The sequence below is a fragment of the Dermochelys coriacea genome, chromosome 12 (genome assembly GCF_009764565.3).
Source record: "Dermochelys coriacea isolate rDerCor1 chromosome 12, rDerCor1.pri.v4, whole genome shotgun sequence".
In the NCBI taxonomy this organism is placed as follows: domain Eukaryota; kingdom Metazoa; phylum Chordata; order Testudines; family Dermochelyidae; genus Dermochelys; species Dermochelys coriacea.
Window position 1 is genome coordinate 36,695,476 of NC_050079.1, and position 25,929 is coordinate 36,721,404.

General features: G+C 45.3%; 1 protein-coding gene across 4 annotated transcripts; it reads left to right on the forward strand.

The window, feature by feature from the left end:
* The first annotated feature begins 1,646 nt into the window (after positions 1 to 1,646).
* On the forward strand, positions 1,647 to 25,927 carry MTHFSD (methenyltetrahydrofolate synthetase domain containing). 4 transcript variants are annotated; one of them, XM_038368258.2, is made up of 8 exons: positions 1,647 to 1,816; positions 2,444 to 2,547; positions 4,203 to 4,316; positions 5,130 to 5,243; positions 8,436 to 8,526; positions 9,233 to 9,345; positions 10,064 to 10,189; positions 24,097 to 25,927. In XM_038368258.2, exons 2-8 carry the CDS (start codon positions 2,485 to 2,487, stop codon positions 24,616 to 24,618), a joined length of 1,143 nt encoding a protein of 380 aa, XP_038224186.1. In that variant the 5' UTR covers positions 1,647 to 1,816; positions 2,444 to 2,484; the 3' UTR covers positions 24,619 to 25,927. The 4 variants fall into 4 exon arrangements, with proteins under 4 accessions (XP_038224186.1, XP_043350831.1, XP_038224183.1 ...); XM_043494896.1 differs by lacking the exon at positions 4,203 to 4,316 and adding an exon at positions 4,039 to 4,152 and having other exon boundaries at positions 1,696 to 1,816; XM_038368255.2 differs by having other exon boundaries at positions 1,730 to 1,887.
* The last annotated feature ends 2 nt before the right edge of the window (positions 25,928 to 25,929 follow it).

Genomic DNA, 25,929 nt, shown 5'->3' on the forward strand with positions numbered 1-25,929 from the left:
GAGAACGGCATATACAGTAGAATTTGGCTGATGGATAGATCCATGACAGGGAAGTATCCCAATTAACAAAATGTCCTTTATAGCATAGGATCCCATCCTGTAATCCTTAATTCGGACTAAATCCCATTGACTGGAAGAACATACGTACTGACTCAGACCAATGATCCATCTAGCCCAGTACTCTGTCTTCTAACGGTGGCCAATACCAGGTGCTTCTGAGGGAAGGAACAGAACAGGCAACCATCAAGTGATCCATCCCCTGTTGTCCAGTCCCAGATTCTGGCAATCAGAGGCTAGGGACACTCAGAGCAAGGGGTGACATCCCTTACCGTCTTGGCTAATAACCATCCTCCATGAATGTATCTAGTTCTGTTTTGGCCTTCAGAACATTCCCTGATAATGAGTCCCACAGGTTGACTGTGCGCTGTGTGAAGAAGTAAACCTGAGTAAAAACATCAGGATCAGGATCAGAAATTAGTATTTTTATCAGATGCATAAATAAGTACAATGCTGTGTAAAGCAATCATGCAGCTTGATACATTGTATCCCCTGTGCACTTTATTTGCACTGGGGGTAATTGCAATTTAATTTTATGGCATGTAAGAGCATGCCTACTCTTCTCCCACCAAGGATTCGAGCCCAGACCCTTTCCCTACCTTCTATCATTTGCTGCTGTGAAGGTAGTTTTGCAGCTGAGTGCTGAATGTGAAATTGCTGTTACTTCACAGGGGCCAGAAATATGTGAGAGGAAGGAAGATCTTGTGCTTGAGCAGCTGGCCTGGGAAGCAGGAGAGCTGGATTTGATTCCTGGCTTTGCCACAGATTTCCTGGGTGACTTTGGGTAAACCACTTCCCACTCTTACAAGCATGTACTTAATATTTAGAGGACAACTGCAGTGTCGGGGTTTGAATCTCTGCATGGTTCACTTCCCCATCTGTGAAATGGGAATAATAAGGCTTCCTTCCTCAGAGAGCTCATTGCCGGAAGCCGGGTTAGAGTCCTAGGTGAACCAAAAGTGAAAGAACTTTTAAAATCTAATTATTTGCTCTCATGTTGGACAATGGCAATGAGTGATGCCAGCTTCTTTTTTCGTTTCACTTTTCCCCCTTGGTATTGCTGACTCCCGGGCTTCATCCGCGGCAGGGGATGTTCAGGGAGTGTCTCTGTTTGTCTTTACCACAACTGCTTGGGAGTGGATTCCTTGCCCGGGGTTTAGTGTTGCTAAGAGCTCCCTGTGACGCTCTTTCCATTGGGCACCCCGCAAATCCCCAGCTCTAGGCAGGGACATTTTGGGCCCTGTTGGAGACACCCAGAGGTGCCGGAACTCGGGTGCCACAGTGCGGCACCCCCCCCCCCCGGCTTGAAGTGGTTTCCATTATATCCAGGGTTTACAGTTTGGTTCAATGGCTCTCAGCCCCCACCCCCATACACATTGTCCCAGCCCCCCTGGAGACACCCCAGGGCCAGTGGCTTGAGCGGGGGAGGGGGGGGGTAGCGTCACAAAAAGAAAACCCTCCTCTTTTGCTGCCTGCCCTTGTGCAAGTCCCTTCAGCGCGGGTTCGCCTCCCACCCAGGCTGTGAGCTCTGCGGGGCGGGGGCTGGCTCTCCGGGATGGGGGGGGGGGTTGTACAGCGCCGCGCACTGGCGGGGGCGGGGTTCCGGGCGCCACTTGCAACCATCAGACGCGTTGGTTATTGCCCCGGGGGAAGGGTGGGGCGCTTCGCTGGAGATCCAAGCCAGCCCCACCGTCAGCGTGTCGGCCGGCCGCGTTGAGGCTTCTTGTCCTCTCCCGGCCGCCGTCGTCCCTGCTGACATGTGGGGCCGCCAGCTGATGGGCCCAGGAGGGGGGGCAGGGGGCATGGAGGCGGGGGTGCGGCTGAGCGCTGGTGGGAACGGCCGGGAGTCCCCCGGGGGGGGCTCACACTGGGGTGCTTGGAGGGGGCGATAGCCCCAGGGTGGGAGGCGAGAGGGGTGACCAGATGTCCCGTTTTGGGGGGTACTTTTTCTTATATAGGTGCCTATTACCCCCACCCCCTCTCCCGTTTTTTCACAGTTGCTAGCTGGTCACCCTGGGTGGGGTGGGGGGGGGATAGTCCCAGAGCCATGAAAGCTAGACCAGGAGGAAACGGGTGCCCCCATGTTGAAAAGGAGAAATTGTGCTGAGGGGGGGCCCATTCCCACATTGATGGTGGAGGACAGACCAGGGGGTGCAAAGCTTCCCAGCACCCTGATGCATAGAGCACTTTATGCATTTCAACAATCTCCCTTCCCCGTGGAATTAACTGGCGTAGCTGAGATGTGCAAGGGCTACTTTCACAGTGTGTCCTCAACACTGTTACGGTGAAACTCTAACGCTTATCTCCCTGGCCCGGCACAATGCTGTATAGTCTATTAATTCAGCCTTGCCTTGCTTTGATTCTGCTCCTTATTGCCTTTTGTGAGGTGTCTCCAAATGGGATGTCCGGGAGAAGATCTGGGACTACATGGAAGCAAATAACCTGGCTGATTTCCCAAGACCAGTGCATCACCGGATCCCCAATTTCAAGGTATTGTGGTTTCTCAGAAATGAACAATATATATTCCTGTCTTATGCCAAACTAAATGTTCTCTTGGCTGGAAATCCACTTCTTTAATGGTATGCTGCGTTTATGAAATACAAATGGGTTATTCTGGTGTATATCAGAAAATGTTTGTTAATCATGCATCCCAACAGTCTGCACAATTAGTGAATAACCATAGTGAATGGGATGGACTGGGGAAAAAACCACCAGAATAATAATTGGCAAATATAACTGAAAAACGTCAGAGGTTTTGTACAGTTCATATTCCTAAATACTGAATGGGATAATAATATCTCACTCGTATATAATGGTTTTTATCAGTAGATTTCAAAATGCTTTACAAAGGAGGTCAGTATCATGACCCCATTTTACACATGGGGAAACTGAGGCATCAAGTTGCCCTGCCCCAGGTCCTCCAGCAAGCCAGTGGTGGAGGCAAGAATAGAATCCAGGTCCCCTGAGTCCCAGTCCAGTGCTCTCTCCCCTAGGCCACACTGTCTATAATGTGGTGCTGAAATAGGGTTGTATAAATGATGGCAGCCAGAGGTATGTAGCGGTAACTGAGCAGCGGTGGCTGAGCCATTTTTTCAGCACAGGGAAGCTGCAGCCATAATGTACCCTGGTCACCGGGCAGGGAGAAATGAGAGTGTGGTCAGAAGTGGCACTTCACGTACCTGTAAAATATAGGATATCCAGTCCTAGCGTCAAAATGCACAAGGGCATGGGGCTATGGCCATTCTATCAGCCTGCCCAGTGACTTGCTGTTTTGATGTGCAGTCATTCTCATGGAGCGATGGCTGTAGCATTGTCTCTACTTCCAGTGTGGGTGTACTGAGTGGGAGAAAGCTCTTTCCATCCCCTAGTGCATCTGCACGGTGCATTTGGCCACTAAACATTCAGAGCTGTATTACAACTCTGGCTACAGTTCTGCTCAGGGAATAAGTAGGTGTAATGAGACCCCCGGGCTGCCTCTCATGGTAGCAGCACAAGGGGGAGAACTGCTGCCACCAAGCCACTACTTCCTCTCCCAGGCAGGTGGATGAAGAATGAGTGTGCAGGGGATGAACCCAAAGCACCAGCCTGTGCCGGTAAGTTGGTGCAGAGGGGGAAGCAACTTCTCCAGGAAGAGGGCTGGTGTGGCTTTACTTCCTCCTGAAACAAGGGGACTGAGGCACTATTCAGTCCCTGCTCTGTTTCTGGGGCAGCATCGCTGGTGCTAGCCCTTACTTGGGGTGGACTATGAGGTGCCCGTTGAGTTGTGGGTACCCAACGAGTCCCATGAGGCACTGGGATTTTAGTCTGCGTGCTTATGAGTATTTGAGACATCACCGATTTCGCACGACATTCTTGGTCCAGTAGGTCAGCATTAGAAGTAGGGAATTAAATTGCATTGCTTGATGGAAGGTGGGAGTTGCCCGTCTCGGATTTGGAAGGTTGTGAACAGTCTGATGACATGCCGCTGTCTTACAAAAACAGGGTGCTTCGCATGCTGCCAGTAGGCTCCCAGGTTTACAGGAATTCAAAACTGCCAAGACCATTAAAGTAAATCCCGATGCTCCCCAGAAGACTGCTCGCTTTCTAACACTGGAAGTAAGTGACCATATTCCTTTTCCTGTTTAATTACTGTTCCATTGATGCAGGGGTCTCACCAGGCTTGCCATGCTGTCCGAGAGCTTGACGTGTTCAACAGAACAAGTGAGGTTAAAGTGGACCCTGACAAACCACTAGAAGGAGTTCGGCTAGTGACCTTACAGGTAATTGAACCTCCCCTGAGTGAGGGTGATGCAACCACCAAGTGTTTGAGCAGACCACTTTGTCCAAGGGTTCTTGGCATTTATGTGGCACCAGCCACATGACAGCTTTACAAATAAGTGTTATTGCCACTTGTACAAATGGAGAAACTGAGGCACCCAGCAAGTCTGTGGGAGAGCTTGGAATAGAACTCAGGAAAACCCAGCCCTCTGCTCTCACCACTAGATACTTTCCCTCCTGCATACGCTACCTGGTACGACACTTTTCACAGCAGAATGAAAGTATTTTCTGTATAGCTGTAAGTTTTCAGGGTACAGCTACTACAATAGCTGTGGGATAAAAATGCCTCTCAAAAAGCCCCCATGGCTTTCTGTCATGTCATGATACAGATTTGCAAACGCCTAAATAAATAAAAAATCCAGGTTGAATTGCATCCATAATATTAATGTAACATCTCTCAATGTGCCCCATTTCACATTGACTGTCTGGAATCAGCACATGATGGAAACTAGATTCTTCCACTGTCGTCGTTGAGAATGATCTTACATTTAGATTAGTTCGTCCAATGTCTTGTTCATCTTCAAAATAAATAATCTTCTCTATTGTCATTGTCTTGCTTATTAGAAAGAATTCATTTACAAGTATTAAGAATTATTTATTTGTACAAATGGTAATTCTGTATTTTTGCCCAGAAGAGCATTGGTCTTTGTGCTCAAACACATGACAGTAAAGGATTTTTTAAATATATATTTAAAGAAAAATAAGCCTGTCCCCTAATTCTGGTGTGTAACTGTTCATGGTTTCTGTTATCACAGGCAAGGAAAACTTTGTTGGTTCCAACACCGCGACTGAGAACTGGGCTGTTTAATAAGATTGTCCCACCACCAGGAGCAACTAAAGAGATACTGAGAATATGTGCAACCTCTCAAGTAGGTGTCAGAAGTGTGGGGAACTATTTCAGAAGAGCGGAGCAGTGGTTTTATAGTTAAGATTCTGGACTGAGGCTAGGGAGATCTTCACTGTGTAGCCTTGGACAAACCATTTCATCTTTGCATGCCTCTGCTCCCGTTCTGTAAGAACAGAGATGATAATATTTCATTTCTGTCTTGTGTCTTTAGATTGTAAATTGCTCAGCGGTGGCCTAGCTCTTGCTAGATGAATGTGTAATGAGCGCAGTGGGGCCCCAATCCCCAGACGCAACCATAGCACAAATGACAAGAGAAAAGGCAAATCAAACTTTGCTGTTGAGATTCGGAAAAGGACAGTGAACATTTTTACGCTTGTTATTTTTCACTTTCATGCATTCCTCCACTCCCTGTTTGGGCCTGGGACTAGAAATATTGAAATAACACACACAAGACTATACTTACGATAATACCAGCCTAACCAGAAGTAGGACATTTCAGGCCTGTTACCGGATAGCTGGTGCACACAGGATTTTGGCCTTGGCTTTGCCTCCCCAAAAAGCGTGGATAAGCTTGAAATAAGCATCAACTTTTTGCGTATTCCTCTGAACCACACAACTATTTAGAGATGCGCCATCGCTTTGCTCTTTGTTGTTTTGGATTTTCAATTTTTCTTTTCTTTTTTTTAACTAAAATTGAAGTGGTGCAGACATATTCATTCTCAATGGCTTTATTTACCTGGATCACAGCAAGAAAGTTTCAGAGGCTGTATTTACACACTTAAAAACCTCAGAGTCTGACGCATATTGTTTCTGCCTTCTCTTGTGCAGTTGAAATTTTGTGCTTAAAAACCTAGAGGGGAGAGTATTTAATGTTTTTAACTTGTTGCTTAATCTGGGTAATAAAATGTTTATGGTGGTTCATACTTTTTTGGAGGGGGAGGGGGAAGGAAGGGGCAGATCTTTTACCCTTTTGACTCTTAAAGAAATGAACAAAAAGCATCCAGATTAACTAATTTCTGTCACTCAGTTGATGTGCGGAAAAAGGCAATTGGAGTGAATCATTTTTTGTTCTAAACTGTAAAGTGGTGCTTTGCTGCCCCCTCGTGTAAAAATGTCATATTCCATAGCTGAGTGAGTATGCCAGAGAATCCTGTATTATTTTATCTTTTTCTAGTATTTAAAACAAAAACAGCATTTTTCAATTAATTGTCCAGCCACACCTAGAGGTGAGGAAAGGAATAAAACTGAAAGATATCAATCCAAACATAGACTCCTACATATAATTTGGGGACTGAAAATGTGTGAAACTCTAAAGTGAGCGTCCCGGTTAAGAGTTCTCTTAAGACTGTTATTTTATTCAAACTGTTAAGAGTTGGAATTTGTACCCTATGTCATTCAAAAGATAACTTTCTCTTGACCTGCTGCCCGGTCTCATATCTGACCTATGCCCTTTCTATCACGTCAGTGCTATTTTTCAGGCAGACCTGTGCTAGTCGTAATGTGTCTCATGCACCTTGCATCCGCAAAGTACAGTACAAAAAATCCTCACCACACCTCTGGGAGATAGGCAAGTAAATATTATTGTCTCCAATTTTACAGATGAAGAATCTCAGCCACAAAGAGCTGGTCTTCACTGGCCTTATTTTATTCTAGACTGTAAACATTTGTTTTTTATTGTGGGTGTCAATCTAACATAAAGAAGAAAGGTTTGTCCCCTGGATCAGATGTGTGAGGAGTGTTCGCCTTATCCTTTACAAACGTATGAATTACCTTGAGTTCATCTTGAAGTAAAAATATCTAACAAAGACAAAACTGAAGAAGTGAGACCCCCCCACATTTTGAGTGCCTTCCATTTTTGGGTGTCCAGGTGGAGACACGTTGGCTCTGATTTTCAGAGAGGCTGAGTATCTACAGCTCCAGAAATCTGTCTTGAACAAATGCTGTAGAGAGGGAAGGGGGAATAAAACACTGTTCATTACGTTTGGCAGTAACATGTATCTCCATACCCTAGGCTCTGAAGTAGAAGGGCTTGCTTCAGGTAGTTCAGCTTGACATCATTACATCAGAGATGATGCAGACATCAAAATGTGACAAGGAAGAAAAGTTCAGGAGAAAGTGTGGGTCATACGGGAGCATGCATTAAGGGATAACTGGTGTGTAGAGACAGTCTGTCTAGTGGCTCATGCATAAGACAGGTAGCCAGGTGATCCAGATTCTATCCTTGGCTCTGCTACAGACGGGCTTCTTGTATGACCTGGGAAAAATAGTTTAGAGTTTGTCTACACATGAAAGTTAATCCAGAATAAGGTAATGTATGAATTGAAAGTGACTTATCTGTTCCTGATTAACTCTGGCCTACTCTACACTTAAAAATTAGATTGACCTGGCTTTTTCATTCAGGGCTGTGAACAGCTTCACTCCTGAGATACGTAGTTACGTGGACCTAATCCCTGATGGCGGAATAATTGTTCTGTTGACCTGGCTACTGATGGATTAACTACGTTGACTGAAAACTTCCTTCTGCCGACAGAGGAAGTGTCCACACTATGGTGCCAGAGCATAGATGCAGCATCATAGTTGTGCCGCTGTAGCATAGACATGCCCTATGTGTGTGGACATTCTTATTCCAAATAAGACTGCATTATTCCACATTAGTTAAAGCCACTTTTACATCTGCACACATAGTTAATCAGGAATAAATCCCCATGTAGACAAGGCTGTCTCTAAAGTTCAGCTGTCCCATTTGTAAACCAAAGTTAACACTTCCCTATTTCACAGATGTATTGTGAGGATTAATTTGTTAACAATGTTTAACACACTTTGCGATCCTTCTGTGACTGGAGCGATGCATTACATTTACTTGCCATCTGCCAAGATTTTCAAAAATAGGAGCCTGATGTTAGGCTTCAAATATAAATTTAGGCTGCTCAGTAACTAGCTAGGTTTTCAGAAGTGCTGAAAAGTCCAGCTTCTACAGAAGTATGCCAAAAGCATCAACATTTTAGTAGAAAATGTATTGCAGAATTCTAACTCGTTGGATCCTTGGAGAATAACTTCCCAGTCTTCTGATATTTGGCTGTGTATAGGAAGGGACATTTCAGAGCTTGGTTATTTATTTGGTTTGAGCAAAAGAGGCTTGATTATTTTTATAATGATGATGATATCTTATTGAATTGGAAGTGAAACATCCTTAAAATCATGTTTTTCTTCTTAGGGGGTAAAGGATTACAGTACACCTGTAGGACTGGATGCAAAAGTCCAAGTGGACCTGGTTGTTGTAGGATCGGTGGCTGTTTCTGAAAAAGGTAGGGGTAAAGGTTGTTAGACACGTTAGAGTTGGGGAGGTTTGGGGGGATAGGAGGATATCCATTTCTCTGTCTTATATTTAAGGGTAATCCCTTTCCACGTGAGGCATTAGTGGTCTCACTCCAGCTTCTGAAGGCTGGTGTCTACATTACTATGATGCCATCACTATTCGTTCCCTCTGCTGGGAGTCTGATAGTGGAGTTACGCCAGCCAATGTGTTGTATGTGCACAGTGCGCCTTCAACAAGGTTTTTCTGGGTGCGTTGCATTTTCAGTTGAACGGTCATGAGGGCAGATCTTCTCTGCCTGTAGAGATGGTTCCTCCAGGACAAAGCAGAGGCCTGTTGGGTGAGGGGGGCAGCATAAAGGTCTTAGACTTCAGCTGCCCATTCTCCAACTATTTGGGGGGGTGTCCTCAGTGTGGCAGTTGTCAGTGCAAGACCTTTCATCGGCATTACGTCCACTTGCAAAAAAAAGACAGTCCTCTCTTTATGAAGCCTAAGCTATTTTCTTCATACTTGGGTTAACTGGTACCGACTCCTGAATCCAGCCTGGTGCAGATGGGCTCTCAGAATATCACCGTGTGCTTGGTTCATGTGCCAGACATCTGTTGTCTTTTTATAAGCATTCCACTTAATTATTGTCCTCTCTTGCACTCTTCTGCCCTCCAGCATTAACTAGCTCACTTTTGATTTGTACATTTTAGGTTGGAGAATTGGGAAAGGGGAAGGTTTTGCAGATATGGAATATGCAATGATGGTGTCAATGGGAGCCATCAGAGAGAACACCCCAGTTGTGACTGTCGTGCATGATTGCCAGGTGAGCTGAAGAACCCACTCTGAAGGCACATCTGCAACCATTCAATACCTTGTATTATAGACGTGTATTAGGCAGCCACGATTAGAACTGGGTGGAATTTTTTGGAGAAATTATTTGCCCAAAAATGCAGTTTCAGGATGAGCGAAACTATTTGCAAATTCAGGTCAAATTCAGCTGAATAAAAAATGAAGTGTGGGGCGGAGGGGGAGTCAAAGTCAAAACGGTTCTTTTCGACCTTTTCAGAAGGAGACATTTCAACTTTTCATTTCAAACCAACATTTTGTTTCAGAAATCTAGCTTGATGCCTTTAGAAAATTAAAATAAGATAAAAAGAACTTCCAAACAAAGCAAAAAACAAAACAAAAATACTATTTTGGTTCTAATGAAACACTATTTTTTCAGTTTCTTATTTTGTCGACGAAAACCCCCAAAATTTCAGTTTTGGATCAACCTCAAATAAATTTTTCAGTTCAGCCCCTGAACTGAAAAAATCAAGTAGTCACTCCAGTTCCAGTTGTAACAGTTAAGTAGATGCAGAGCAGGACTGACTTGTGTCTAGATCTGGGGTTGTTTCAGTGTAATCTGCTTATCTTGTCATCTTAAGTGAAAGATTTTTGGTATCTGGGAAGCTGTCTGGAGTGAGACTTTCCATGCGAAGTCACAGTTCTGGTGGGGTTGTTTTAAATGCTTACCAAATTTCTCTTCCATCTGGTTGTAGGTGGTTGACATTGCAGAAGAGCTGCTTGATGACCATGATTTAACTGTGGATTACATCCTGACTCCAACAAGAACCATTAAAACAGGCTGCAAACGACCAAAACCACAAGGAATAATATGGCATAAGGTAGGTTACTTCCGCTAAAGATGACTTATTGATACCAAATCCTTGCTTCTGAAGCTAATGATGTACCTTCTCCTTCTGTACATCATTAATCCTTCTGGAATGTGTATTCTCTGAATATCTATGAGAACTGCATCTCCAACTAACAAACACTGTATATAGCCAGTGTGAACATTCCCGTGGCCTCTTGATGGTGATGATGAAATAAAAACAAGTAAACAAAGTGGAATCAGGTTGCTGTCTGTTGCAACACTAGGAAGGTCAGGGACATGTTTGGAAAATGGAAATGGGCAAAGACGTTGTTTTGAGCTGTCTCTGTGGTTGTTGTAAATGATAGTGGCAAAAACGAGACATGCGTTTGAAGGTGAGGTGTCCTATCCTGTGGATTTCAGGTTGCGCCATACAGGAACAGATTCTCAGATGACTTAAATAGTCCTAGGTCTGCTGAAGTCAGTAAAGCTGTGACAACTGACAGCAGCTCAGGATCTGCCCCACAGAGTTTGTCTTGCCTCTTGAATACTTGTTGAAGTTGATTCTGTTCCTTTTCATGAGACAATACAGCAGAGAGAGCTTAATGCTGTAAATCCAGAGTGGAATGTCTGCCAGTCCATCTTCGCAGGGAAAGTAAGTGTATGTTTTATGAATTAGTGGTAGGGATGTTGGTTTTTCATTGCTGCACGGTGGTTAGGTGTGGGATTTATTTTAAAATAATATATAGATCGAGCTTGTTGAATAGTGCAGAAAGGGATTTCTAAATACTTCCATGTACCAGCATGATGAATCCACGCTGCTGGAGTTATGTTGGTTGGTTGCTAATCTGGATGATCACCACTTTTTTTCCCAGAGATGTTCACAAATCCAAACAGGTTCATAAATGTTCACCCAAATGATTTTGTCTAAAAGTTCATATTGGAAAGGGCTTTATTTATAATCTGATTTTTATTGTTTTCTTCTTTAAGTCATCTGACCTGGAGAAGAGCTCTGTGTCACCTTGAAAGCTTGCTTCTCTCACCAACAGAAGTTGGTCCAATAAAAGATATTACCTCATCCAGCTTGTCTTTCTCAAGTCATCCAGTCAGGCAGCAGAAACAACACCATATGACTTAAGTGACAATTTGCACACTACAGCTAATGAATAGCAAATTGTTGTTTGCATAAACGATCCAGGAAATACCTGTAAGAAATTAGTACTTTTGTAGAAGCCAGGATCAGTTGGCAAACACTGCAAACAGAAGAAAGGGCTAAATTTGTAAAGCAACTTAGTTGCAACAAATAACTCCCAACAACTCTATCTATTTTTCTATCACGAGGAAGCATTCTAACCTGGTTGTGGGTGAGTTAAGGAGAGCTCCTTCTGTGTTAGTGCATTTCATAATTGAAATATTTTACATCGAGATTTTATTATACTCAAGCTCATTTAATGGAATTGTTTGAAGTCCCAGATCTTGTGCCCCATCCATCTTGCCAGCATGGCTTTGATCACGTTCTCCCTTCGTGTCGGAATTCAGCCTCAATAAATTACCTTGCTAACGTTTCTCTCCACTTCCCTTCACAAGCTAAATCCGCAAAGGTCTGGAGAAGACAAAATCTCTTGAAAAGTCCTTTAATCTTTGTGCTGCTTTTGACACTCTCACAGATGAGGTTGGTCTCTAGCTAACCTGTGTATCAAAATGGATGTGGTCTTTGCATTTCTTCTCTCTTCTTCACTTATCAGAGAGAGATTAAAGACCAGTCATATAACAGCACTTGGGACAAAGGGTTACCAGCACTTAAGGCACTTCCATCTGTTCACATTTGTAACTTGATCAGACATATTTGACCAAACCATACTTCTGCTATGCTTTGTCAGAAACCATTTTATTTTCAGTGGTGGTGTTCACACTTGTGTGTAATTACCTGTTTTCCCATCATTGCTTGATTTGACTTTATTCATTACTGTTTGTGTCTCTTCTCTCATGCGTTCAGCATGGACTGTATAGTTTTCACCACAAAGTGACATACAACTATTAGGAATGTTTTCAGTAGAACGGCAATTAATGCCTGATGCAAAGCCCCCGGAAGTCAACAGAAAGACTCTCATTGACATCAGTGGGCTTTGGATCAGGCCCTAATTCCACCAAGACGTGGGATGAAATTATCAAAGCTGGTGCTTGAATTTAGGCTTCTTGTCCATATTTGGGCACCTAAATGAAAGCGACCTGATTTTCAAAGGTGTTGAGCTCCCACAGATCTCAGAGATATTTTGGAGTGCTCATTTTCTCTGAAAATCAGGCCATTTTTAAGGCTCACTTTCTCAGGGTACTGAACACCCTTCTCCCATTGACTCCCCACCTCCCAGGAGCTCTAAGCATCTTGCAGGAAACAATCATTATTTAGGAACCTAAATTTTAATAAGGATCCAACCTTGATAGTTTTAACCAGAGTCCTTGTCCTGAAACGCTAACAACTGAGGTCAAATGGACTTGAAATGACACAGGAAAATATTGCATTGGACATGGGGATGGCGGGACAAGAAGGGACTTTGGAATGAAAGGGAAGATATTGAAGATGTACTGTACCGAAATGCTACTGCTTGTGTAGTTGTACCACCTATGATTCAGTGGTGGGAATATTACCCTTCCCTAACACATCATCAGTACTTGCACTATTAAGACATGAATGAGGACCAAGATCGGGGTGGGGGGAGGAATCTTTAGATTTCTGTTCCTCAGCGTGGTAACAACCATCCACGTTTCTGGTATGGCTAAAGAACTAAAAGGACAACAGATATCCGGGTTATTAATTCATTGGGAACAAAGTAACATGCATACTTGTTTTTGTTACTTTGTCATTATGGGCGTTTCCGTGTGAATTACTGCTACACACAGTGTCTCAGAGCTGGGAGGTCCAGTTAATCTACAGGTCTTAAACCTACAGGATTTTGTTGTGGCTATTTAAGAGTTTGTCCATAGGCTCATGACTACCAATCCTACATGCCTTTCTCCTCCTTCAAATCCTGGCTTTGCCATTGCATTCCTGTATCTCTGAGCAAAAATAAATTAGCCAAGCGGTAGTGGATAAAAGACTCAACTTCTAAACAGGATGTTTTGTCAATGGAATGTAGTTTAAGTGTATTTAGTAAGGGATGTCTGTTAGATGTGTAAATTGCCTTGTAACAAAAGTTTACCCTTCAGAAACATGGCTTGCTCAAGCAAAGACAACAACGGCTTAAGGGTTTATATAAAGTAGGGTATTCCTGCTTGCAAACACTAGGCTACTGCTAAGCATTGCCCTGGGAGATGTGCTTAATTTGGTGAAAAGAAAAGGAGGACTTGTGGCACCTTAGAGACTAGCAAATGTATTTGAGCATAAGCTTTCGTGAGCTACAGCTCACTTCATCGGACATCCAATGAAGTGAGCTGTAGCTCACGAAAGCTTATGCTCAAATAACTTTGTTAGTCTCTAAGGTGCCACAAGTATTCCTTTTCTTTTTGCGGATACAGACTAACACAGCTGCTACTCTGAAACATTAATTTGGTGAGAAGCTGTTAGGCTAGTAGCCATTAGCAAACACGCTCCATTTTCAGCATTCATACACTGTGTATGCTCTTAAAATTGAGAGGCAGGATGAGAAGCGTGCATGTCAAACAATGCACACCACGAAAATAAAAGTTAAATGCAGTGCTCAAACAGGTTTCAGATTTGCTTACCACTTTGATTATAGGCAAATGGAGGAAAATGTAATGATTCAGATCCTCATCTGGTGTAAATTGGCATTGCTCCATGAACCAATTGCTCCAATTTATTCCAGCCAAATACCTGGCCTGACAGATTTTCACCACAGCCTGCGTTCTACAACATGGTTTGTGGTTGTGGCCAAGATATTTGTTGTAATGAAGAGAAATGTGTTGCATGCACATTTCCAACAAGGAAAACATAACGAAATGCTGGGAGTGGTATCACAGAAATGATCATTCAATGTCTTTGAAAGACTTTTGGATCCTTTAGTCCAGTGGTTCTCGCAAGCCGGTCCGCCGCTTGTTCAGGGAAAGCCCCTGGCAGGCCGGACCGGTTTGTTTATCTGCCACGTCCACAGGTTCGGTCAATCGCGGCTCCCACTGGCCGCGGTTCACCGCTTCAGGCCAATGTGGGCTGCAGGAAGTGGCGTGGGCCAAGAGATGTGCTGGCCGTCCTTCCCACAGCCCCCATTGGCCTGGAGCGGCGAACCGTGGCCAGTGGGAGCCGTGATCGGCCGAACCTGCGGACGCAGCAGGTAAACAAACCGGACCAGCCCGCCAGGGGCTTTCTCTGACAAGTGGCAGACCGGCTTTGAGAACCACTGCTTTAGTCGTGCCTGACAGCCTACAATAGATACAATATAGCTCGATTCTCCTCCACTTACACCAGTTTAACATTAATATAGCATTATTCACTTCAAAGAAGCCACTTTTGACTTATTCCAGTGTAAGTGTAAACAGAACCAGCTCTACACTGTGGTGTGTATAGTGCTAGGTGCAGCAGTAACTTCTTATCTATCTCTGATAGATGCCATCTTGTGCCAGCAGTGCCCCTCTGTTATGTACATTGGCCAAACAGTACAGTCTCTATGCAATAGAATAAATGGATACAAATCAGACGTCAAGAATTATAACATTCAAAAACTAGTTGAAGAACACTTCATTCTCTCTGATCATTTGATTACAGACCTAAAAGTGACAATTCTTCAACAAAAAAACTTCAAAAACAGACTCCAACGAGAGACTGCCAAATTGGAATTAATTTGCAAACTGGACACAATTAACTTAGGCTCGAATAAAGACTGGGAGTGGATGTGTCATTACACAAAGTAAAACTATTTCCCCATGTTTATTTCCCACTTCCCCTCCCCCCCCCACTGTTCCTCACACATTCTTGTCAACTGCTGGCCCACCTTGATTATCACTACAAAAGGGTTTCCTCTGGCCCCCTCCTGCTTGTAATAGCTCACCTTACCTGATCACTCTCGTTACAGTGTGTATAGTAACACCCATTGTTTCATGTTCTCTGTGTATATAAAATCTCCCCACTGTATTTTCTACTGCATGCATCTGATGAAGTGAGCTGTAACTCACGAAAGCTTATGCTGAAATAAATTTGTTAGTCTCTAAGGTGCCACAAGTCCTCCTTTTCTTTTTGCGGATACAGACTGACATGGCTGCTCCTCTGAAACTTATCTATCTCTGTATCTTTATACACAACCCCTTTGGAAAACAATGGAAGCTGCTAGGAGCTGAGAAGTTTAGCCTTGTGATTCAGGTGCTTACATGGGAGCTGAGCCCTCTTGAAAACTTGGCAACTTACTTAGATGCCACAATGGGAGCTGTTGGCTCTTTTGAAAAGCTAGCCCAGTGTCTCCGAGGAGAACCCTAAATGCATGAGGTAACGCACTTTTTCTGGTGGCAGCTGTCATCTGAGACTAGGTATTTGTCAGTCTTTGTCACAGTTCTTTGCATTTTACTTTAAGAAAAAAACAGCACAAAATAACCAGCGGAATTAATATAATTATATATATTTGGGATGGTGGAAGGAGGGATAAGAATAGTTAGTGCAAAATAACAGCAATTTCATTTTTTTTTTAAAAAATAGAAAAGATTTAGAACATATTTGTGCCTGTGTGATTGAGAGTTTGAGAGAGAACCTTTGAATACACTACGCATCTTTTAGCAACACAGCGTGCCGCTACAGCTATGCTGCTAAAAGGCGTGCAGTGTAACTGCTGTTTGTCGGCGGGAAAGTTGGAGCTCTCTTGCTAACAAAAACATCCACCCCCAACGAGCAGCGGCAGCTTTTTCACCAGGAGAGCGCTTTAGTTCACACCGGTGCTTCGACGGTAAAACTTTTGTCGTTCGGAGAGGTTGTGTTTTTTTTAACACTCCTGAATGACAAAAGTTTTGCTGATGAAGTTCCAGTGTAGACAAAGCCGAACAGAAACAGCAAAAGAGTTCCTGCCAAAGAAACAAATTGTGGGGGTGAAGCGGGGAACCTTGGTATAAGGTTGGGGGCAAGAGGGAATGTAACTGAGGGCAGAAATAGCCATACGATATGTGACAGCCTGCTTCTGAATCAGAAATAGACAGTAATGTCAAATGGGCACATTGTACAAAGTCTTCCCCCCACCAACCGCCTATCACTGAGAAGCTATACTATAAAGGATGGGCCAGATTCTGATCCCAGTATGCACTGGTGTAACTCCATCAGCACCAATATAAAGGTCCGATCCTGCACCATTAAAGTCGATGAGCATTTTGCCATTTGCTACAGTGGTGAAGGATGGAACCTAAATGAGATTAAAAAAGAACAGGTACTTGTGGCACCTTAGAGACTAACAAATTTATTTGAGCATAAGCTTTATGAGATCAGACTCTAGTTGAAGAACTTAACGTGTAAGGCTTTGAACAATACTTAAGTACCTTGCTGAGCCAATGAAATGGCTAGGAATTGCTACGTGCCCTGCTACAATTGCTATGTGGTTCACTGATGTCCTTTGCTGAGTGTGTTTTGGAATAGCATCCACAGCTATCAGTTGTGTGGGTTTCTTTGTATCAGTCACCTTTGCTTCCTTTTCTCCACTGCTAGATGCTAGCAGGTTTTGCGACCTCCAAAAGGGGAAGGAGTGGGGCATTGCTTGGTGCTAACATTCTTTCTATTTTCTAGTACCTTCAGAGGAATTTGCTTGGGCAGTTAGGGCCAGATCTACAAAGGTATTTAGGTGCCTAAAATTCCATATAGGAATCTAATCATATTAGGTGCTTTTGAAAATTCCACTAAACCCTTAACTCCCATTGGAGTTCAGTGGGAGTTTGGGCACCAACTCATTTAATAGGCACTTAGCTGCATCTTTAGGCACCTAATTCCTTTGTAAATCTGGCTCTTAGCAAAATTTACTGCTGGGGGAATTCTCTGCTAAAAAAAATAAAAATTCTGCACACAATATTTTAAAATTCTGCATATTTTATTTGTCAAAATAACACCATATAATCATGCCAGTTTCAATTACTTTGGTAATTTATTTCAAAATATCTGTCAACAAATATGTCTGTAACAATACAGACAACAAAAAAGATTCAGAAAATGTTTTTTGCCAAATAGATTCCTTACTAGGCATATTTATACAGAACTTTGAGTAATAAATCATTTAAACTACAATATAAAAATCTATTTCTCGCACCCCTCCGAAGCAGTGCAAAGGTTTTGGGGAGTCACGGGTAACGGAGGAGCTGAGGGAAAGGGAAGTAATTGCTGGGAAGTGAATGTGGAGGGTTGTTGGGTGTGGGTGGGAGAAGTATGGAACAGGTTTTTGGGGGCAGGGAGGGATTGTTAAGGAGTTGGGGAGCCTCCCCCATGCAGACCCTGGGAAAGGCTAGGGGTCAGTCAATCAATCAGGCCCATCTGCTCCTATCTCCATCTAGCCCTGCACCCCCACTCAGCCACCCCCACCATGCCCCTTGCATCCGTCTCCTCATTCCCATGTGTCCCTGCACCCCCACTCAGCCACCCCTCCCATCCCCATGTGGCCCTGCTTCCCCTTCCTCCATATGGCCCTGCACTCACTGCCTCCCATCCACATGTCTCTGCATGCTCACTCCCATTCAGCCCCCGCTCTAGTCTGTGACCCCCCTCCCAGGAGCCATGTGTGTCCTGCTCAGTCTCCCCTCCCTCCCCTCCCCTTGCATGTCCTGTGCCTCCTCACCTGGCACTGCAGACAGGGTGCTGTGAGAAATGCAGTCACTGCTCTCTCCTTATCGGCTGCTGACTGCTCTGAGCGGTGTGCTGACAGCCTCTGTTCCTGTGCCATAGCAGAACAGGTGGGCGAAAGGCATAACTGCAGAGCCTCTCAGGCAGCATGTATTTTCTGCAGAGGAAAAAAAAAAATCTGCCAGACACATTCATTCTGCATGTGCGCAGTGGCACAGAGTTCCCCCAGGAGTAAAAAGTGCATCTATAGACTAAAGTAATGATGAGTCCCAAATGTGAGCTGCAGAAGTACATTCTCTGTAGAGACACTAGCAGGCTGCCTGGCTGCCCTCTCTCCTAACTGTGCCCCAGCAAGTGTTTTGACATTTTGTGGGTGCACGCGAATGATAAAATGTGTGTCTGCAGCAAGGCTGTGTCTGTGCCGTTGCTTTAAACCCGTGTAAACTTTAATGCACCCTGAACACAGGAAGTTCGCTAATGGTTTATCTATACTGCACAGCCAACTGGGCTCTGACCTGGGTTGTAGCCTTAACACCCCTACTATTCACACAGAAAAAACCTCTGACCCAGGTTTGGAGGTGCTTTAGGTCCAAGCTAGCTTGCCCAGGTGGAGTGGTGAGGTAGAACCTGGCTCTGCTTTTACTTGGACTGGGACCCTCCCCCTTTGCAGTGTAGACACAGGCGGGCCTCCAGTGCCCTTCCCACAGTTCCCCTGAGGGACAGACACGTTCTCCCCTGAGTGACAGGGAAAGAAAGCTAGCGCATCTCAGCCCGAAGAACCACGAGTTATGCAGATGCATGGGCGGGTGCGGAAACAGGGCGCAGTAGGGCTCTGCAGTGACATTCTCTAGGGATGCGCACAGTGAGGTGCCACTCAGGTTGGCTGCAAAGTGGAGACACAACCTAAGAGGTTACACCCACAGACACACAGCACAAGTAGCAGGGTGGAGCCCTGGGGAGCCCAGGGAGGGGGAGGCGTCCTCAGGCACAGGCAGTGGTGCGACTGCAGAGCTGCTCCTTGTAGATTACTTCAGCCCAATGGCCCAAGGCGCCGCCATCTTGAAGAAAGGACTGGCCAGCCTGTACTGTGAGGGATTGCTGGATCTTATTCCTACCCCTCTCCTGGGCAGCTCTTCCTGTCCAACCCAGCCCCATGTGCGGTGTGGCAGGCAGGGCCAGATTAAAGCATTTGGGGGGCCTGTGCAGTATGGAACTTGGGAAGCCCCCATCTTCCTTAAGCTAGACAGATCCCATCAGCTTGACCCCTTCCCCCACCAGGCATCCTCCACACACACCAGTCTAACCCCTCTGGCCTCTGAACCCCTACACCCACCCCCCTCCCAGGAGCCACAGTCCGCTAGCCACAGTTTCCTTCTAAGTTCCCAGGAGCCTCTGCCTTCCCCACCCCGGTCTCCGCTCCTTACTCCTCCCTGCTGGTGAACCTGGGTCCGTCCCGCTTTCTGGCACCAAGAGGGGCAGGAGCCACTGTGTCAGCATGTAGAGGGCCTGGCATGTGGAGTGGGACCCAGATGTCGTGCCAGCAGCAGTCCCAGTGGCTGTGTGACCTGGGCACCATAACAGAAGCAGTCACTGTTAGCCCCATGTGTTCACACAGCAACAGTTGGCAGTTGCATGGTGCTGGGGGGGGGCGGTTCAGTTCACGTGTAACTTGAACATTACAAGAGCACGGGGGAGGGAAGGCACCTTACAACCAGCCAGGCAGGAGTAAAATTGGCCAGGCCTGTTAAAATCTGGCCAGGTGGCAACTCTAGACCCAAACCTGGACAGAGGGCCACTTGAGCTTGGGGACTCTGTGCAAGTATACTGAGTGCACCTTGGTTAATCCGGTCCTGACGACAGGTGGATCTTTGCAAAGCTGAATTTACACTACTAATGAAGTACCTCCCTCCCCCTGTATACAGCTCCTTTCCTCCTCCACCCACACATCAGAACCGCACTGGCCCTGCTTCCAGGGGGACCATTGTGGCTTTGAACGTGGCACCTGGATTTGCCCCAAAATGTCACTGTGCTCTGTACTGTCTGTTTAAATGCACATATTTAAATGGCTACATTTACCGGGGTGCTGGCTGGAATGCCAGAGACCCCACTAGAATGAGCTGGTTCTGTTCAATGGGAAACTCCCAGCAGCCCATCTGTCAAGTCACAGACACTGGACTGAAGCAGGTGTCTCTAAGTGCGTGGTGGACTCTCAGGATTATGTTGAAGGAGATTTGTCTGGGCAGTCACCATGTCAGCAACTTCCTGCCTTCCGCAGGCTTCTAAAGGGGAAGGGAAATTTCCCCTTCTGAGCTGCTTTTCCATAAATCAATGCTTGTAGTAAAGAGGCCACCCATGAGCAGAATATAACTGTCAAATTTGTGTTCTCTGGCAGAAAATCTGATTTAGCTGGATATTGGCACAGCTGCCCTGTTAGCCTTACTGCAGTGGAGGGTTCGTACTTGCTGGAAGATCAGGATTATCAGGTAGTTTTCAAGGAAGCTTTGGATAATAGCTGAATTTTTTGGCAGGGTCTTGGATAGTTCTGCCGCGGTTCGCGGAAGCAAAATTCAGGATAGTTTCATCACGCTCTGACTCCAGCCATGCCAGCACATGGCATTAATCTGGCATGGTTAAGGCTCACAATGGGAGATGGGGTTGCGCCGCAGTGAACGTGTTGGGTAATGGCCACTATGCAGTTTGCCTGCACTTAAAAGGTGTCAGAATCCCAGAGCATACAAGCCATTATGCAGAGCATGGGTGTGCACAGGACTAAAAATGTGGTTGCTTTTGGAGGGGCACTTTCTGTGCTCCCCACCCGTGGCCGGAGCAGCTGACTCCCCCCTGGCAGCTGGAGGAGATGGTTCCAGGAGCTGGCTGTCTTCCTGTCCCAGACATACCCATTGCTGGAGGAGCTGGTTCTCCCTGCCACAGCCCCGGGGCTGGAGGAGCTGGCTCTCTCGCTTCCCCTCTCCCCCTGAGGCTGGTGGAGCTCACTTTCCCTCCCGGCAGCCGGATGAGCTGAACCTTCCCCGCAGTCCCAGAGCCAGAGGAGCTGGCATCTCCTGCCCCTGCCCAACGCCGGAGGAGTTCAGTCTCCTTGCCCCGGAGCAGTTCTGTGCCCCCCCTTGGGGGGGGGGTGAATATGCCCCTGCTTCGTCCTTTCCCCATGCAGAGAGATCTCAGAGCCCTTTGCACAGGTAAATAAATTATCACCATTTTACAGAGGGGAGAATCCTAGCCAGAAGGAGATTAAATGACTTACCCAGACCACCTACCGAGCCAGTGGCCATCCGAGTAGAACCCAAGTCTCAGTTCTGTGCTTTAACCACTAGATGAGGCTGGGAAGTTACTGCCCATGTCCAACCAGGAAATGGACAGTTTGGAGGAGGAGACTGTCCTCGGATTCCCTCCACTTCCAGACAAATCACTGCAGCCCTCAAGACAAAAGTAGCTTTTGCATTATTCTAATTAGCAACACATTGTCCTACCGCAGAAGAGTTCTTTGGTATTTTACAACCGAGCAAGCAGCTTATGTCCCTTCTCCTCCCTAGCTGCCCAGCCGCTGCACAATGGATTTGTTGGATGCATACACTGAAACCCCAAACTGCCTCTTCTTTTTTTTTTTTTTTTTTTTGGTGGGGGAGTTAGGAAATTTTGGTTGCACTCCCCTGGAAGTGACCAGCAAGACTCCCGTAGGATTAGGACTATATTCTTTAGGCAGATTGCGTTGCCCTGCTCCCGTTGTGGGCATGAAATGGGCAGTGGAAGGAGGGTGGTTCTTTGGGATGGGCAGGGATGGGGGAGTAGTAGGATATGAGGAGCCATTGTTGTGTCTGGATCTCGAGGAGGAAGGCTGGTTTGGGGGGCAGGACGGTGGATTTTCAGCTATGAGCACTTGTCTCATCTATCCTAGATGAGTTTATCACTGGTGTATCTCAGTGTGAGATCTACTGGTGCAAGGTGGAAGCTGTAGGCAGTATTCTATAGTGTCCATTGTACCAAGGTATAGGTACTTGCAGCCCCTGCAGTCACATGATGAATTCAGAATCCCTGGAAACAAAGAGAAGCTTGAAAACCTGACCCAAGTGTAAATGGTGCCTCATGGACTTTGGAGTAAGCCTGAAGCAATAACTCCAGGAGATATGAACTGCCCCATTTAATGTTAACTCTGAAATCTGTTGTCCCTCCCCCAAGGAGAGCTCGGGTCATGTCAGAACTGGGGGTTGGTCCTGGTAGCCGGCAGGGAAGTCCTCTTTGTGGGGTATCCCCATGGCTCTGGATTGCTTTAATTCAGTCTTGTCCGCAGAGTGTCCTGAAGGGCCTGGGAATTCTTTGCCCACCCCAGTGCCCATCTCATGTACGCAGGCTGTGTGAAGAGGTGAGGGTTTGCCCTTGGTACTACTTGATCTTTCTAAATAAAGATTGTGGGTGTATGTTTTGAGCTAAGTTTGACTTTAGGGTGAAAGAACCTGTACACTTGCTTCGTAATAGGCTGGGCTTGTTTCTGGGTACAGGAGTGATCAGTTACATGAGTGTAGAAAAATGTTTTTCCTGTTTGGTTTAATTAGCATAGAGCTTGTGTTTCACATGGAAACTTGACAGAGGACAACAAATGTTCCTAATTGTTGGCCAGGAAAAACAAAGGAAGATGGCTTCAGCCATTTGTCTAATGTCATATTGCCCAGCCCAGGGGAAGATTCTGTCAGTTTCAGCAGTCTGAAAGTACTTGGCAGAGAAAAACGCCTCTCTCCAAGAATCAGCAGAGTTATAATTCATCAAAATATGAAAATGGCATATACCTTTCAGAGTGCTACGGCTCCCATGGCTGCTATGGAAACATGTACATCTTTGAACTGCCAGCTTGTGTTTGCTTTTAGACGAATTACGGTACAGTAAAAAAAGTTTGCTTGTTAAGGGCCCAATTCCAGCACCTTTTACTCTCGACCGATGTGGGGCCAGAATGGAGGCAGTCTCTGTTTTAAACTAATTGTTCTCATTCTATCACTGGGTCGTATATGAACTATTAGGCCGAAATAAGAGGAAACCAGGCCTGACTTTTGGTCTGAGCCTGAAAGTAAAAAACTCTTTGAGGTTCACAAACCTGAAATCCTGCAGAGGCATGCACAAACCTTGGAGAGACCTCTGCTGAATTGCCTCCCCTATACCCTAGATGGGCCGTGATGCCCCATCTGCTCTCCTCTACCACCAGCAACTTCTTGGCAGCTGGCTGGCCCCTTTTTCCGTGTAGATCACTGAGTGAAGTCGACAAGGTGCTCTGGCACCCCACTAATTTCAGTGGGCAGGGTAAACATCTTGTTTGTGTCTGCAAGCTCATCAACAGCCAAGCAAGCAATGCTCCTTCACCTTTCAGCTACTGCAATGGCTTTGCTACATTTCAGAGGCTGAGAGCCCAACCATGTTATACAGTAACTAAGGAGTTCTTGAGTTTCTGGTAAGCCATGGGCTGTAGCCTGGGCCCTTTCATGGCCCAGACTGGTAGCATTCAGCAGTGAGAATAGGAGTCTTTCCTGGACCACTGCTGATGAGGCTTATGATAACTGGGGCATGATGGAGAGAGAGCAGGCCTCTTTCTAAAGACCAGCTGCCCCTAAAGATCCTGGCAAGATAGGAGAAGACCAACCCCACCCCATTGACTTTGAGTGGCCTCATGTGTTTTCCTCTCCCTATCCCTCTCAGAGTGCAACAGAAAGGAGGATGTGCCTGTGATGGGGAGAAATGATGTAAGGGAGATTTTGGGGCCAGGGCCAGGTGACTTGTCAGAGAAAAACATTAATACAGTTTTGGCCAATTTCCACCAGAGAAGCATGGTAGATTTTAACACACATAATATACGTCATATGCAGAATCTTGTATTGATGCAACATTAAAGTTGCAAATCCAAACATGCACAAGTCAGCAAATTCAGAAGTCCAGTAGCTCTGGGTTGGGTGGTTATTTTCTGCTGGATCCACATTGTGCAGCCTGCGTAGTGACTAGTGTTTTTTGTTGCCCTGCCACGTATATTTATGGAGTATCATCAGAAGTGAGCCCCACAGTTAGTAAAGTTTGTTGAATGCTCTGGGCACTTTGAAGGATGATGGCAAAACAAGATCAGAGTCTGATCTGACCGTATATGTTGGGTTAATTTAAAAAAAAAAACAACACCCTCAAACTTGTTTTTGTTTTTATTTTTTTAGATCAGCTACGAGATGCTGGAAAGAATCCCAATCCTAAAGAATCTTCGCTATAGAGAGAGGCAGGCAGGCAAAGATGTTATCCTGAAAGACGAACATCCAGACTTTCCAAATGCCAGGAAACCAGAAGACTCCGATGAAAATGCCAAGACTGGAAATACAAAACTCCAAACTGAGTCCACCTCGGCCCAAGTTGGACATTGTCATGTTGGAAATGATTCTTTAAGTACCAAATCAGAGACACATGGTGCACTCACCACTGTCTATATAGGTAATATACCTCCAGGCACAAGAGTGAGTGAGTTAAAAAGTGCTTTAAGAGAATTCCATGCATCCCCGATGCGGCTCAGTTGGCAGGGAACACAGTGCAGGGCTTTTCTTGATTACACGGATAAAACAACTGCTGAGAGTGTTGTATCCTCTTTGAAAGGCTTAAGCCTCAGGGGTCAGACATTGCGAGTTGAGATGGCCAAGAACCAGAGAAACAAAGGGCAAGTAGAAATCAATGGACAGAGAAACAAATAAGAATAGAAAAAATAGCTATATCTTCATTGCTCAGCAAGAATCCAACCTAGTTTTTCAAGGATCTCAGCACAGTCTCTAACTTTGTGGGCTAAGCATTGTCAAACAATAGAATTTAAAAGCCAGTTTTTCTAGGACATTAGGCATGCAGTTGCACAGCTGATTTGCTGATTGTTTCTACAAATGTTCATACAAATCAAGAAGTTGCCTATGCGGATGACAAATTGGCCCTTTCTGCATACAGTTACTCAGTTTATGTCTTCAGGGGCCAGTAGTTGAGGTGCACTAGACAGGTGTATCGTACACACATACACATTTATTTGCACACATGCCCCGTTTGAAAAACCGCCCTGAGGAATCTATGTGCTCACAATTTTAGCCAGATGCCTATATGCTGTCATCGGTGCTGGCAGTGAATTGTACCTGCACAGCTGTGCACACATATTTAGAGGTGAGCTTTTGAAAAATCTAGTCTGTGGGATGCAGCACTTCCCAGACAAGACCCAATCCTGTGAGGTGCTGAGGACAGCTGGCTAGGAAAATCTGCCCCCTCAACCACACACACAAAAAAAAGGCGTTTTGAGGTTTGCAACAAAATGTTGTGACAAATAGAAAAAAAAATTCACAGAAATGTTTTGTTGAAAAGCAATTTTTCAATGCCGTTTGATGGATTGTGATTTGTGGGGGAGCGGAGGTGTTTGTTTTGGTTTGCGTTGTTGGTGGTGTTTTTTTGCCATCTCTCCCGCTGAGCATCCTCAGTACCTGTCGACTTCATCTGAAACTGACAGCAGTGAGCACCCCACAGGGTCCCTCTCTTAACTCTCTCTCAAGTTTGTACATTTTATTCTGGTCTGGGAAATAAGATGAATATCACTTTTCTTTCTGGCTATTTTGGGTGCCTTTTTCATGGTTAGATTGGTATGTGGTATGTAATTGTTTTCAAGACAGTGGGCCTGATTCTTCTCTCACTGCTGCTGATGTAACGCAAGCATAACTCTGACATGAATGGAGTTATATTAGTGTAAAACAGATGTAAGGGAGAGACGATTCAGGGTCTCTACTGCAAAGACTGGTGGAAACTGATTAGGCATAAAGTTATTTGAAAAGTTACTAAGGTATCAACACAGCGTATTCATTCTGTGCCTTCTCATTACCATTACAGCTTTGCAGTCTTCCTTTGTAACCAGGATGCCAGATATTGATATGGGTTTGAGTACAGAGTGCTACGGGAAAGTTTTCCTGACAGGGAGGTGCTAGCTTGTACACGGATACACACACATGCTTTTACGGAATAAAGCAGAATTATGATTTATT

Bases quoted from the DNA above. Each gene is read 5' to 3' on its own strand.
- MTHFSD (XM_038368255.2), top strand. From the start codon at position 1,815: ATGTGGGGCCGCCAGCTGATGGGCCCAGGAGGGGGGGCAGGGGGCATG. The intron at 1,888-2,443 runs GTGGGAACGGCC...GCCTTTTGTGAG, and splicing joins GGGGGTGCGGCTGAGCGCTG to GTGTCTCCAAATGGGATGTC. The intron at 4,317-5,129 runs GTAATTGAACCT...CTGTTATCACAG, and splicing joins TTCGGCTAGTGACCTTACAG to GCAAGGAAAACTTTGTTGGT.